This window comes from Drosophila santomea, chromosome 2L (assembly GCF_016746245.2).
Source record: "Drosophila santomea strain STO CAGO 1482 chromosome 2L, Prin_Dsan_1.1, whole genome shotgun sequence".
NCBI classification, from domain to species: Eukaryota; Metazoa; Arthropoda; class Insecta; order Diptera; family Drosophilidae; genus Drosophila; species Drosophila santomea.
In genome coordinates this window covers 6033482-6044900 of record NC_053016.2, presented here as the reverse complement: position 1 = coordinate 6044900, position 11419 = coordinate 6033482, and the positions used below count along the sequence as shown (strand labels likewise).

The 11419-nt window shown below is 47.1% G+C and overlaps 5 protein-coding genes across 8 annotated transcripts; 2 read left to right on the top strand and 3 right to left on the bottom strand.

The window, feature by feature from the left end:
- Window positions 1-13: 13 nt before the first annotated feature.
- Window positions 14-1187, top strand: LOC120458464 (hydroxymethylglutaryl-CoA lyase, mitochondrial). Its single transcript, XM_039646119.1, has 2 exons — window positions 14-111; window positions 170-1187. The coding sequence occupies exons 1-2, from the start codon at window positions 67-69 to the stop codon at window positions 1094-1096; spliced, it is 972 nt and encodes a 323-aa protein (XP_039502053.1). The 5' UTR covers window positions 14-66; the 3' UTR covers window positions 1097-1187.
- Window positions 1140-3700, bottom strand: LOC120458418. Of its 4 annotated transcripts, none has more exons than XM_039646059.1 (4): window positions 3542-3678; window positions 3347-3458; window positions 1521-3174; window positions 1140-1457 (listed from the first exon to the last, which is right to left on the bottom strand). In XM_039646059.1, the coding sequence occupies exons 2-4, from the start codon at window positions 3418-3420 to the stop codon at window positions 1218-1220; spliced, it is 1968 nt and encodes a 655-aa protein (XP_039501993.1). In that variant the 5' UTR covers window positions 3421-3458; window positions 3542-3678; the 3' UTR covers window positions 1140-1217. The 4 variants fall into 4 exon arrangements, with proteins under 4 accessions (XP_039501993.1, XP_039502001.1, XP_039502009.1 ...); XM_039646067.1 differs by having other exon boundaries at window positions 3347-3446; XM_039646075.1 differs by lacking the exon at window positions 3347-3458 and having other exon boundaries at window positions 3542-3700.
- A 166-nt stretch (window positions 3701-3866) lies between these two features.
- LOC120458455 (oxygen-dependent coproporphyrinogen-III oxidase) lies at window positions 3867-5268 on the top strand. Its single transcript, XM_039646107.2, has one exon. The coding sequence runs from the start codon at window positions 3969-3971 to the stop codon at window positions 5139-5141; it is 1173 nt and encodes a 390-aa protein (XP_039502041.1). The 5' UTR covers window positions 3867-3968; the 3' UTR covers window positions 5142-5268.
- A 968-nt stretch (window positions 5269-6236) lies between these two features.
- LOC120458487 (small ubiquitin-related modifier 3) lies at window positions 6237-7086 on the bottom strand. Its single transcript, XM_039646152.2, has 2 exons — window positions 6945-7086; window positions 6237-6823 (listed from the first exon to the last, which is right to left on the bottom strand). The coding sequence occupies exon 2, from the start codon at window positions 6742-6744 to the stop codon at window positions 6472-6474; it is 273 nt and encodes a 90-aa protein (XP_039502086.1). The 5' UTR covers window positions 6745-6823; window positions 6945-7086; the 3' UTR covers window positions 6237-6471.
- Window positions 7087-9036: 1950 nt separating this feature from the next.
- On the bottom strand, window positions 9037-10977 carry LOC120458446 (U1 small nuclear ribonucleoprotein 70 kDa). The gene is made up of 2 exons (XM_039646095.1): window positions 10817-10977; window positions 9037-10734 (listed from the first exon to the last, which is right to left on the bottom strand). The coding sequence occupies exon 2, from the start codon at window positions 10686-10688 to the stop codon at window positions 9342-9344; it is 1347 nt and encodes a 448-aa protein (XP_039502029.1). The 5' UTR covers window positions 10689-10734; window positions 10817-10977; the 3' UTR covers window positions 9037-9341.
- Between the last annotated feature and the right edge of the window lie 442 nt (window positions 10978-11419).

Sequence of the window (11419 nt, the reverse complement as noted above, 5' to 3'; positions counted from 1 at the left end):
GTTATCAGCTGATATCCGCAAAAAAAGAAGAAGCGGAATACGTAACATTTATTTACCAATTTAGCAATGAGAATTGCACCGATTCGCTCTATCCTTGCGCTTACAACAAAGGTAAACTCACGAAAAAACACACGTACCGTAGCTATTTAAATCATTTTATAACTAACAGCGCACGGCGGTCACAAGCGCGGCCAACCAGGTGCGAATTGTGGAAGTGGGTCCACGGGATGGACTTCAAAACGAGCCCAAACTGCTGCCGGCGGCCACCAAGATCGAGCTGATCAACCAATTGTCCGAAACGGGACTGCGGACCATAGAAGCCACCAGTTTTGTGAGCGCCAAATGGGTGCCACAGATGGGCGACAATGCTGAAGTCCTTAGAGGAATCCGCAAAGTGCCTGGGATAAGCTATCCGGTGCTCACGCCAAACCTAAAGGGATTCGAGAGTGCCCTGGAGGCGGGAGCCGAGGAGGTGGCAGTCTTTGGAGCCGCATCTGATGCATTTTCGCTGAAGAACGTTAATTGCACCGCAGCTGAAGCCATCGAACGCTTTAAGCCTGTGCTGAAGGCTGCCCAGAAGAATGGAGTGCGTGTCCGCGGCTATGTTTCCACTGTGGTTGGCTGCCCGTACGAGGGTGCCGTGGCGCCGAGTGCCGTCGTCAAAGTGGTGGAAGCCCTGTACCAAATGGGCTGCTATGAAATATCATTGGGCGACACCATTGGTGTGGGCACGCCAGGCACAATGCGCCGAATGCTGGATGAGGTGACCAAGGTCGTTCCGGCTAAAGATCTGGCCGTGCACTGCCACGACACCTATGGCCAGGCCCTGAGCAACATACTGGTCTCCCTGGACTATGGCATTCGGGTGGTGGACACTTCAGTTTCTGGCCTGGGCGGATGTCCTTATGCCAAGGGGGCGTCAGGAAACGCGGCCACCGAGGATGTGGTCTACTTGCTGCACGGCATGGGCCTTGATACAGGCGTCAACCTAGACAAACTTATCCAAGTGGGTCGGTACATCTGTAGTGAACTGGGCAGACCCTCAGAATCTAAGGTTAATCGCGCGTGGAAGGGACCGCAGGCTCGAGTTCAGTAATGAACTATGAATGTGCTGTCATTGTGAAACGAAAACGAAGGCATTTACTAGCACTAGTTATACAATACATTTATTATCGTTGCAATATTAAGCCTAAGAGCGTGAAGTACTTTTATGGACCTTAAAACTTTTGGGCATCTCTTATTGTATATAAGGACACGTCGCCCGAGGCGAGCGACAGATCAGCCAGGCTGTGATTGGCGCGACGTGGGATGTGCGACGAAGACGGGTTGCGGGCTAACTCGCCGGGCATTTTCATTTTGCCATCATGGCGCATTACAGTGGGCTCCACGGCGGAGTTGAGGTATTTTTGAATTTGAGGCACCTTTGGCATGGGAACAGGAGTTCGTTCATCCACCACCTGTTTAATGTATGTTTTTAGATTCATTCACTCATCATTACTAATATATAGATTTTAACTTACATGCTTGATTTCCGAAGATATGTAAGCCTTTTTTGGAAGAAGGTGAGCGGTTGAATCGATTCCCATGATCTTTAGAGAATCCACTTCACTCGACTCCGATGTTCCATCCTTTGCTGCAAAAAGCCGTTTGGGATGACATAAGCGAGACTCCTGCTCCAATTCACTGATGGCCAATGTAGACAGCATATCAGTACTGGTTGGACGGAATGTACTCATAAGCGGGGCAGTACCTGACTTCTGGGTGTAGGTGCGTATAGGACTAACAATGTTTGCGTAGGGCTGCTTTATCTGATGTTGGCGACGTTGGGGAATACCAGAGGTTGCACTGAAGAATTTCTTTTTGGTCCAGTCCATGGGTAGGTCGACTTTGGTCAGCTTCTTACCCTTGCTGGGCGATGCTACAACGGTTTGTGGCTTGTTAGAGGACCGTAGCGGTAATGATGGCTTCAAAAAAGCTACAGCCGGTGATTTTGGTTGAGACTTCGGTGAAACCACGAACGTGCTTTGTTTGGCCAGCAAAGGGCTATCAGGATTGACTGCGACGGCTGGTGGTGCCCCACCTGCCATGTACTCCATACCCTTTTGCATCATATACTGCATTTCTTCCATGGTATCATTGAAATGCAAGGAGTTTTCCTTATTTTCAACGCTCTCCTCCGCTAGCTCCTGCTCAATGGGATCTTTAACGTGGATTGAGGATACACTGGACGTGTCTTCTTGTTTTACATCTGAAACTAACTGCACTTCGTCATCGTCAGAAGATGATAGCTCGATTATTGTATCTTCTACATCGTCCTCTTCATCCTCCACTTCGTCCTGCGGAAGTGAGGCAAGCTCTCTTAGACTGCCATGAAGATCGCTTAATAGCTCCAGCTCTTCTCCCTTGGACATTCCAGGTGGCTTGGCCTTGGCAATTGCGGCGTAAAACAATTCATCGACGTTAAGTAGTGTTCCACTGAGAGAACTATCCGTGGCTGTTTCGTAACAACTAGATGCATTTGTCTTCAGTGTGCGAGCACTTTGGAAGCTTGTATGGGAAGACACATCCGACGATTCCAGTTCGCTGTCCTCGATGATGGTCGAGGGGCGAAGCAGGCCCACCATTTTGACCGGCGAAACCTTGGTCAAAGACTTTGGAGTCTGTCCAGAGCCAGACGGGGACTCATCGATTCCGGCTAGGGTGTTATCCCAGAAGCGCGACGGCGCCTCAACGTCCTCCAACTGGGTGCACTCCGCCCCCTTGACGGGACTTTCGTTCTCCAGTAGATCGTCTTCTGTGCCCACCGCCTCTAGCATGCGACGCAGTGCATCGATCTCCTTCTGATCGTCGGTGCTGCGATCCTTGGCCCTGGACATCACCTGGCTTCGGTCCTCGCTGTGCAGGTATTGGAAAAGAGTGCTGTCCGGATCGGAGCCCGTCTTGTCGCACATTCGCTCGAAGACACTGAAGCTATCGTCGGCATCATCCAAGTGATCTAAGGCACTCGCCTCGTACATGGTATCCTCGCCGAGATTGACAGTCGCTTGGCTAACAGGATCAACGCCCACAACATTCTTGGCCCGCTCCTCCAAGGGTCTCTTCAGATCCTCGTCGATCTCCAAACTGTAGCGCATGACGTTCGATTCGTCCATTTTTACGGGCTTTTTCGGCAAGCTGAAAAGGCAAACTGTTAGTTTTCTCAAATAAATCGTATGTATGTACCATATAATCGGACTGTTTCTCTATCATTTTTGACATGCAGGTGGCTTAAATGAAAGTAAATGTCTACGGATTCATCGAACACTAGTGCAACACTATCCAAGGATGGGTTTGAAAGTGTATTTACCGCTCGGTCATTAGAAACTGACGGAGTTTCTGACGCCATTCCTCAGTGTTTTGGAATTTCTTGAGGCCAGACATCGTGAGTGTGCGAGTGTGCGTGTGTCCTGAACGCAAAACTCCAGGCGACGGGATAAATACGTATAATTGCGAGTTGCCAATAGTTCAAAGCGTTTAGCGTTTGTTCCAGTTGATCACCTACCTTGTGGCAATGGTATTCACGGAGTTCTTCTTCAATCCTCACGACGCACACGAAATTCTTTCATGGAATTTTTCACAGCACGCTCATTTGCTAACGATCGACGCGCCTTTGCAGTCGTTTATTTCAAATGCCACGGCAGTGTGGCCGTATTGCGCGTATATTTTTAAATGGGGTATTCTTCACACATGAAAAAGAGTACGAACGAAGTGTTGATCCTAATTAAAATATAAGTTATTACGACAAAATATGTGGTTGATGATAAATGCCACCAATGCTCGAACCCCTATTTTTGGTATATTTTGATGATCACGGTCACACCAACGACTATGCAACTAGAAATGCCGGGTCGGTGAAAGATAACAAACAGACTGCGGTCGGGGAAAGTACTTAAGTTAAGTTAAAAATTTTGAGTAGGCGACAGCACAAAATGAACGCGCTCCGTCACACAATATCGCTGGTATCGCTGGGCACCTTTCAACTGGTGCGCCGGACCAGGGGGCCGCATGTCCGGGGCTTTCTCCTCGGCACGGGACTGGGCCTGGCCAGCTTTTCGGCGGTCACGTACGCACATTCCGCGGAGGCGGTCGACCCAAAGGTCAAAGGGGTGCAGATGGACACCTCGCGGTTTATGGCCGAGCCTATCACAGACTCCAAGGCACTGCTGGGCGACAAGGAAAACATGCGTCATCGCATGGAGATCCTGATCATGGAGATCCAGGCGGAGTTTTGCCGCGCTCTGGAGGCGGAGGAGAACTGCGGCCAGAAGTTCAAGGTGGACCGGTGGGAGCGGCCTGAGGGCGGTGGCGGTATCACTTGCGTTCTGCAGGATGGCGATGTATTCGAGAAGGCTGGCGTCAATATATCCGTGGTCACCGGATCCCTGCCCCCGGCTGCAGTGCAGCAGATGCGGGCACGCGGCAAGAACCTGAAAGAAGGCGCCTCATTGCCATTCTTTGCCAGCGGTGTTAGTGCCGTGATCCATCCAAGAAATCCCCATGTACCCACCATCCACTTCAACTATCGTTATTTCGAAGTGGAAACTGCCAAGGGGGAGAAGCAATGGTGGTTTGGTGGCGGCACGGATCTGACGCCCTATTACCTCTGCGAGAAGGACGCCTCCCACTTCCACCAGACCCTGAAGTCCGCCTGCGACGAACACGATGCCACCTACTACCCGCGCTTCAAGAAGTGGTGCGACGACTACTTCCGCATCAAGCACCGCAACGAGAGCCGCGGCATTGGCGGAATCTTTTTCGACGACATCGATTCGCCCAACCAGGAGGCGGCCTTTAACTTTGTGTCAAGCTGCGCCAAGGCCGTGATTCCGTCCTATGTGCCGCTGGTGCGAAAACACAAGAATCGGGAGTACGGCAACAACGAACGCCAGTGGCAATTGCTGCGCCGCGGACGCTACGTGGAGTTTAACCTGATCTACGATCGTGGCACCAAGTTCGGCCTTTACACGCCTGGAGCCCGGTATGAAAGCATCCTGATGTCCCTACCCCTGCACGCCCGCTGGGAGTACATGCACGAACCCAAGTCCCAGTCCGAGGAGGGCAAACTAATGAAGGTCCTCAAGAATCCCAAGGATTGGGTCTAAGCTATGTCTCTCTTTTTAACTGTTCTAAATCGGGAATTGGTGCCTTTCACACTCTATTTTAAATTAAATTTGTACATATTTTAATTGTTGTTGCAAATAAAAATAAAATGTTATAGTTTCAAAACTATTTAACCCTTGTAACAAAATTTGCTTATACCATTTAAATTACAGTATGTTGGGGTTTGCCAATAAAACTATGAATAACAATACTATAAATCGGCCTTTGCAATAAAAAGAATACACAATCTTAATTTATCATTTTATTTCGAGTCAAAAAGACGGCTTTTGATAATTAATTTATGAAGTGAAACAGAGTAGGAAATAATGTAATGTAATTCGCTTATCTACATACATATGATTCATAATTAAAGGGCCTTGTACATTGGAAACTAAAGATTACCGATTACCGATGTACATATGTACATGGTAAAAATCTACAACAAAAAATTTCGAAATTTATTCCTACCGAATGAATAAAATCTGTATATTCTCGTTGGTTTCTGGGAAACAGTATATTTAATGAAAGACAGGATTGTTATACGTACATACATACATATGTATATGAGTACATATGTACATACCTACTTTTGAAATGTACATCATAGTTTTTCGTACACAACTGTACCTCAAAAGTTTCAACTACATACGCACATATGTACTTGGTATACATACACAAACATCATGTATGGTCTAGCCTGCATGAACATACATGGCGTATTACTAAGGCCCATTTTGGAGGTTATAGTTACCTCTATGTCATTTTTACCCAGAAGGTTCCAAAAACTGACGTCATATTCATACTTGCTCGAATTTGGAGGTTATGTTTTCCCAGACTCTACAGATTCGCGGGCGTAGTATATGTTTGTACTTTTCCCGCAAATTCAGTGAGCCCCGATGTGTATGTATATCAATTTGCACGCACACACGCGCACTGGACCCAGTCCTGCTCGCACACAGACGTGCAATGGCTGGCAGTGTGTGTGCGTGTCTGTGTGGAAAGAGGGACGCAAAGCGGGAAATTCGCGCCGGCTTTTCGGGGTAGAAGGGCAAAAACAAACGCCGATCAGGCAGGTAGGCATAGCCAAAGACAGCGGATTTGTGTAGTTTATAAAATGCTTTATTTACCATTTTCTTGTCTGCAAAAGTTTTTGTTTGTTGTGGTCACGCATACAGACAGAATCTACAGTTGTACTAAACGCACTCTTGTTTCATATTCAATCAATGCTTACTGCCTGTTTGTTGCTGGATTCTTCATGTTTTTGTTTCTTTTTTTTTTTTGTTTAATGTTTGTAGTTATAAGGGGTGGAGTAACTAACTTAACTAAGTAATTTTATAGAGCGCCGCCGGTCTGCTGCTGGTAAACCTCGATGGTGTCGCCCTCCTCCATCTCCAGCGAGGTCGGGGTGTCGTTCTCGTTGATGGGCTGTCCGTCGAAGCGGAAGCGCACCACCTGCATGGAGAGTCCGGCACGGTCGCAGTAAGCGTTCATCAGCTTCCTCAAGGGTGTGTGCTTCTTGATCTTGAACTGGACGACGGCGTTATCCTGGCCGAGGACCTTCAGGTTGATGTGCTCTGTCTCACCGCCTTTCTTTTCGTCAGACATGTTGATTTTTTGTTGCTCGTCGGAGCTGCTGAGTGGTCAAAGAAGTTTTTTTTTTGCGGTGCGTCGAATGCCGGGCGTGCTGTACGAAAAAAACGAGACAAAATGTCGCATTAAACACGCGCAAACTAGTAAACCACACGCAAAAAGTACGCGCAATACCGTAAGGCAGTCGCAAGTCGCGTAAAAATGCAGAAATTTACCTGATTTTCTCAGGCTCAGTGCTTGCTGATGGCAGTTGAAATTTTTCACAAGCGGCTTCCTTTTGCTTCTGCTACAGCTACACGCCAAAAAAATTAGAGCTGGACTTAAGTCGTTGCTTATGCGATACTATCGGCGTGTCTCGAAACACGACAATATCGATAGGTGCTGCTGCAACCATCGATTATTGTCACTGCTTTGCATTTTCGATCACGTTTTCCTTAAGCACAAATGAAGAAATATGCTTTAAATAAATGAAAAGTACTTATAAACTCATACTCTAAAGAATGGAATGCAGAATACGTTATTGATTCAAATCAATTTGATAAGTTGATCATGTAACTCAATTTTTTGTACATTACTTGTAAGCCAGTGTAGGCAGGGCCGCATATAATTATTTAAGTATCGGTCACAAACGATAGGTAAACGCGTGATATCGCTTTATGTAAAAGAAAACATTTATTCAAAACAATGGCAGGGCAATAAGTTATTCTGAAGTTTTGCTTTAACATTTGACAAGATTATAGCTTAAGTTAATATTTCAATGCAAAATACAGTTTGAATATTCCAGTTTCTCTGTTGTTAAGAAAGTAGTCAATTATATCGATATATATCCCATCGATATATGCAGCGTATAATCATTGAAATATAGGTAGCGTACTGCTGATACCTATTAATCGAAATATGCAAGGGTATAAAGGTACTTTGCAGGTTAGAAAACCAAAAACAAGTTCTTTGATGTTATTTTAAAATGTGACCTTTTATTTTTAAATCAGTAATTATTACCGTTGGGCGGGCGCATCTTTATATCTTAGTTGGATATTTTTCAACAGACGTTTTTAAAAGCGTTTTTTCAACGAATCAGATTAATATTAATATAAGTTTTAATGAGATTCCAGGGTCACCACATTATTTAATTTTATCCAGGGTTCATAGGCCAGTTTATGAAGCCAGAATGTAAGTAAGATGAAAATCATCTTGATAGGGTTTGAAAAATGAAACAAGTTCTATTTCGTGTAAAAGAAGAATTCTTTTCTTTATTTGATAAAATCTAAAAAGACATTGATCCCTGTCCGCTTTTCTTAATAATTGTGTAATAGAAAAAATGCCTCGCTAGGCGCTACTTTGTTTCCCGTATGTCGCAAGGTACGAAAAGGCAATTGCATGGGTCCTGTCTGCCAAACAATACAAAAATAAAAGACCCCCCCACAATTTTGTCAACGTCCGCAACCCAAAATTGAGGCTACCAAATCGAGAAACCCCAAGAGCTGACCAACCAACCAATCGTTACCAGTTACCAAAAGCAAACCTTGGTGCAGTTTTCTGTTCTATGCGAGTTTCCGCCGCGGGTTCGTCTTCAGTACGATAAGAAATCAGCTCAACGTACATGAAAAGATCGAAATGGTAAATTGATTACAGACATAATGGATGTGTAGATTGCCACAAACCATCGGAGCAGTTCGCAATGTGTACCAAACAGAGGAATGCTCCCATACACTCACGGCACACACGGGCGAGCAATTCGTAATCTTACCGGGGCAAACTTACGGAAAGGATTGGGTTTACAAAATTTTAGCCCGATTTAACTTACACGCCACCACACAACACACAACAGGCAACCAACCCAGAGCGGAGGAGAGTGGGAAAGAGTATCCGTAGCTGTCTTGATTCTAGAGCGGTCCTAGAACGGTAGACGCATGGATTAGTGAGGTTTTTGCGTTGACCAAATTACCTGATGTGGGCTTGGAATTTAGACTTGGGCATTGGCTACGAATTCTGGCGGAACTAATTTCCGTTTTGGATTACTGTTTGATTAAATACTTATGCTTTTGCTTTCACATTAGTCAGTGTCAGATTTTCAATTGATTGAAAACTGCAAAAAAACAGAGAAAATAAAAGGCACGAGTTAGTGCAAGGTCATTGTATTCAAGTTGCGTTTTGTTGTTCAGCTTATGTTAAGTGAGTAAGAAAATCCCAGGAACCACCATGGGATTGTGTACCATAGTACCATAGTATGCGCCTCCGAAAGCGTTCCAGCTCCTGACTCTCCGTATTCCCTTTAACCCCCTTACCAAAGGTGGGGAAACAAACACATGAGGGCTAGTTTTATTTTACTTACTGTTTTCATATTCATTTGTTAAGAGTTACTTATAAATTTAAATGATTTAAGCTACGCACACATTAGTGGATTCTGCGTTTAGCGGTCTGGGTTTCTATAATGTTCTTCTACTTGGCCTTCCTCCAAGTGGTACCTTAAAATTTTCTGTGTGTAAAATGGATAGCTATGGTTAGGCTCTCCAGGATTGCTGTGCCTCAAGTCGAATGAATAAATAGTTGCGACCCACAGACGTCTGACTTTTAGAAATATTAACCTTGACACATCTTGGAGCGCCAAGACTCTACTGACGCCACCAACTCGGGTCGCCGGAGCCCTGCTGACCATTGTCGGGATTGGGATTCGTGCTGGCATTTCCACGCCCCAAAATGGGCGGCGGCGGCACACTGAACATATTGTGATGCGCAGGCGGCGGCCGGTATTTCTCCTCATCCTCGTCGTCGATCTCACGCTTAATGGTCGCGTTCTGGTAGTCAAATGTGGGATAGCCATCGTCGATGGGCTCTTCCTTAATCTTGATGACGTCCATTTCGCGGAAGTCGGGCTTGCGCTCCTTGACATCGCCGCCGGATCCGGTGCCGCGTTCACGATCCCTTCGCTCTCGCTTCCGTTCGCGACGCTCCCTGGAGGATTCTCGTTCGCGAGACTTGGAGCGCTTCTTTTTCTTCTCACGCTCGCGATCGCGATCCCGCTCGCGCTCCCTGTCTCGCCGATCACGGCGGTCGAACTCATCGTACCGCTCCCGGCTGCCCGCTCGTCGTTTTCTGCGCTCGCGGGAACGGCTGCGCGAGCGGCCGCTGCTAGCCACAGCGCCCCGTCCACGATCTCGTTCACGGTCGCGGCGTTCCCTTGAGCGGGAACGTCGACGTTCCGCACCGAAACCGCGTCCAGCACGGGCATCCAGGCCATTAGAGCCGCCGCCGCGTCCAGGACCCTCGCGATCCTCACGCTCCCGCTCCAGCCGGTAGCGCTCGCGCTCCCTCTCGTTGTCCTCGCGGCCGGAGTGCTTGATGTTGACATCGTTGCCACCGCGACGCGTTCCACCCAGACCGCCGCCCAGCCGTCGGGGCAGCCAGCCCTTGACCGTGCGAGCCCGCTCCACGTCCACCAGGACGCGCTTGCTGTCGATCTTCTTACCGTCGGCGTGCTTGTAGGCGGCATGCATGTCCCGCTCGTGCTCGTACTCGATGAAGGCGTAGCCCTTGGGTTTACCTGATTCCTGGTCGTGGATCAGGACAATCTTCTTGATGGGCCCGTAGAACTCGAACTCACGTCGCAGCTTTGACTCGGAGGTGTCGTAGTTGATGCGGGCAATGAATAGCGTGCGAAACGGGTCCTCCGTGGCGTTTTTGATCTCTGTGGGGTCCCACAGCGCTATCTCCCGCTCCAGCTTGTAGGCCACCTGTTCGGCCTTCTCGCGACGGCGGCGCTCCAGTCGCTCCTGACGCGTCTCCACCGTTTTCGGCAGCGGCGTGTCCTTGGGGTCCTCGAAGTCGGCCATGAACTTGGCCACTCCCAGGTAGCCGCGAGACTTCTTCTCGTGCGGCAACTTGTCCACCGGCGGCATGAACGGGATGGGATCCCGTGCCGCGAACAGCGCCAGCAGATTCGGCGGCAGATATTGGGTCATTTTGGGGTCTTTTTTTTTTGTATTACCTTTTCCTGAAGTTCCTCGTCTGCAGAAGAAAAATTGTCAGTTTGAGGTTAGGTTAGAGTTTGTTTACTCCGCAAGGGAAAGTAAACGCTGGCGCAGCTCACCTTAAACGGCCATCCGCTTGGCAAGAATAAATCTAGCGTACTTCGTCCAAGTACCAGCAATATAGTTGAGGCCACACAATTTACTTTTTCGATTTTCTTCACTTTTTCGCCTGGCTTGAGTAGCTAGTGTGACCGCAGCGCGGTCTATGCAGTTGATGGGAGCATTCCGCACAAAATACTAAGAAATGCACCAAAGATACTGCATATATTAGAAGATATAAATACCATAAAAATGGTGGGTGTCTCCGGCATGCAAAGGTACTAGAAATACTGGGTTCGTTTCTCCGGTTTATAGCTGCATTTTTTCCACTCCCATTTAATTGCTGTTTGCTACAGCACTTGCTCCGCTGCTATCTCCATCTCGCTCGCGCATTTTTTATACTAGCGGTTAATACTTATTAATAATTCGCAGCACTCGACTACAGCGTACCCTATTGCTTAGATTTAATCTTGTACCTAAAATTATTTTTAAAATCAAATTATTTTCAATGGCTGAATACGTTTCTATTAAATATGTCAAGTAAATGTATAAGAACTTTCCTGAGGAAATACATTTTTTAGCTGTTTTCAATGGGTAACTGATGTTTAAATGTTTTCTAAAAT